The sequence below is a fragment of the Acanthisitta chloris genome, unplaced genomic scaffold, assembly GCF_000695815.1.
Source record: "Acanthisitta chloris isolate BGI_N310 unplaced genomic scaffold, ASM69581v1 scaffold11733, whole genome shotgun sequence".
NCBI lineage: Eukaryota > Metazoa > Chordata > Aves > Passeriformes > Acanthisittidae > Acanthisitta > Acanthisitta chloris.
The window spans coordinates 2921-4409 of NW_008666600.1; the positions used below are offsets into that span (position 1 = coordinate 2921).

A 1489-nucleotide genomic window follows, 5' to 3' on the forward strand; every position below is an offset into this window, starting at 1 on the left:
CCTCAGGTTCTCCCCCAGCCCAGCCCGGGGAGCAGCTGGGAGTGGGAGTGAGTGGGGTGGGGTGGCCGTGCCAAGTGGTATGCTGGTGGCATCGCCCACCGGGGTGGGCAGCATCCTGGGACTGGTGTACGTGGCAGGCAGGGTGGCACCCACAGCAGCGATGAGACCCGTCTCTCCTCACAGCTGAGTGAACGGGTGCCCGGGCAGGCACCCCGGCTGAGTGCCGGCCAGCCCATGGGGACTCGTCCCCCTTTTTAACGCCGAGGGGTGAGTGGGGCGGGAGCTGGGAGAACAAAGAGCAGCAATCTATGGAAAGACAAAAGGATTTGCCCTGGCTCAGTGAAGCAAGCGAAAGCAGATAAAAGGGGCTCTCTTTGGAAGCAGCAGCAGCTCCGGTTGGTATGTGGGAATCTCGAGCGGCCGGCTCTGGCCCAGCCAGCCTTCATGAATTATTAGGCTGTGTTTCTCCCCAGAGCCCACACTTGCTCGGGGCTTTTTCTTCCCCTCTTTGGAGCGCTGGGCTGGGTTATTGGCTTTTTTGTGTGTCCTTTCTGTCTTAAAAAAGAAGCCAAGTGAGGCTGGGAGCTGGCCCCCAGCTCCCCAGGCTGGGGTGGAGGGAGGAGAGCATCTGCAGGCAATGGAAAAAACCTTTATCCTGGGTACCCAAGTCCCATGGGGTCCTACTGGACCTCCAAGGACCAAGTCCACACCCAGCTCCCAGCATTGTCCTGAGCCCCCAGAACCTCTGCTGGGCCTCAAACTCTCCAGCCTCAGGGGAGATGGCATGAAGGGCTGTAGGGGATGTCAAGAGCCCTTGCCTGCCTGCTCTCCTGTATCAAGATGTTAGCCCACGGGCAGTAATCGGCCTGACTGCTCACACAAAGCGGGGCCAGGCAGCAGGGCTGGCTCCCCCCGCTTTGTCCTGGACTAACAGGATCAGGCACGCTACTTGACTTGGGGCATGGCCCGCTGCGCTGCACAGGGCACGGGGGATGCCGCAGGCAGCCCAGGGAGTGAGTAAAGGGATGTGCTGGGGACTGACACCACTCCTCTACATCCTTTGGAGGCACCCCCAGGAGCCATAGGATGGGTTGGCAATGATGGTGGTGGTACCACATGTGGCTTTTGACATCCCCCATCACCCCAGTCCTGCTCTTTCCCCAGGGGCCGCCCGGACATCCAGTGGAGCAACCTGGATCCTCTGCAGCTGATGGAGGAGCTGGGGCAGTTCACATCCCTGGAAGGCTTCAGGGAGCTGCTGGACAAGGCAGAGGTGGGGCAGGCTTACATGGAGCGGCCCTGCCTAGATCCCCAGGACCCCCAGTGCCCACCTAGTGCCCCCAACAAGCAGAGCCAGCAGGTGGGTTACAGCCCATGAGGACTGGGAGGGGTATGGGGGCTTGCTGCTCTCCTGTTTGGCCCACAATCGCAACACCTCCTCTCCTTCCACAGAGCCCTGACATCCCAGCTGAACTCTCAGGGGGCTGCC

The 1489-nt window shown here is 61.2% G+C and overlaps 1 protein-coding gene across 1 annotated transcript in view; it reads left to right on the top strand.

Annotated features, from left to right (window-relative positions):
* Positions 1 to 1489, top strand: part of PTCH2 (patched 2) — a 9547-nt gene that overhangs the window by 1460 nt on the left and 6598 nt on the right. The window contains exons 4-5 of the mRNA XM_009072195.1: positions 1165 to 1360; positions 1453 to 1489. Of these exons, the coding sequence (XP_009070443.1) occupies positions 1165 to 1360; positions 1453 to 1489 (233 nt within the window). The remainder of the gene's footprint in view (positions 1 to 1164; positions 1361 to 1452) is intronic.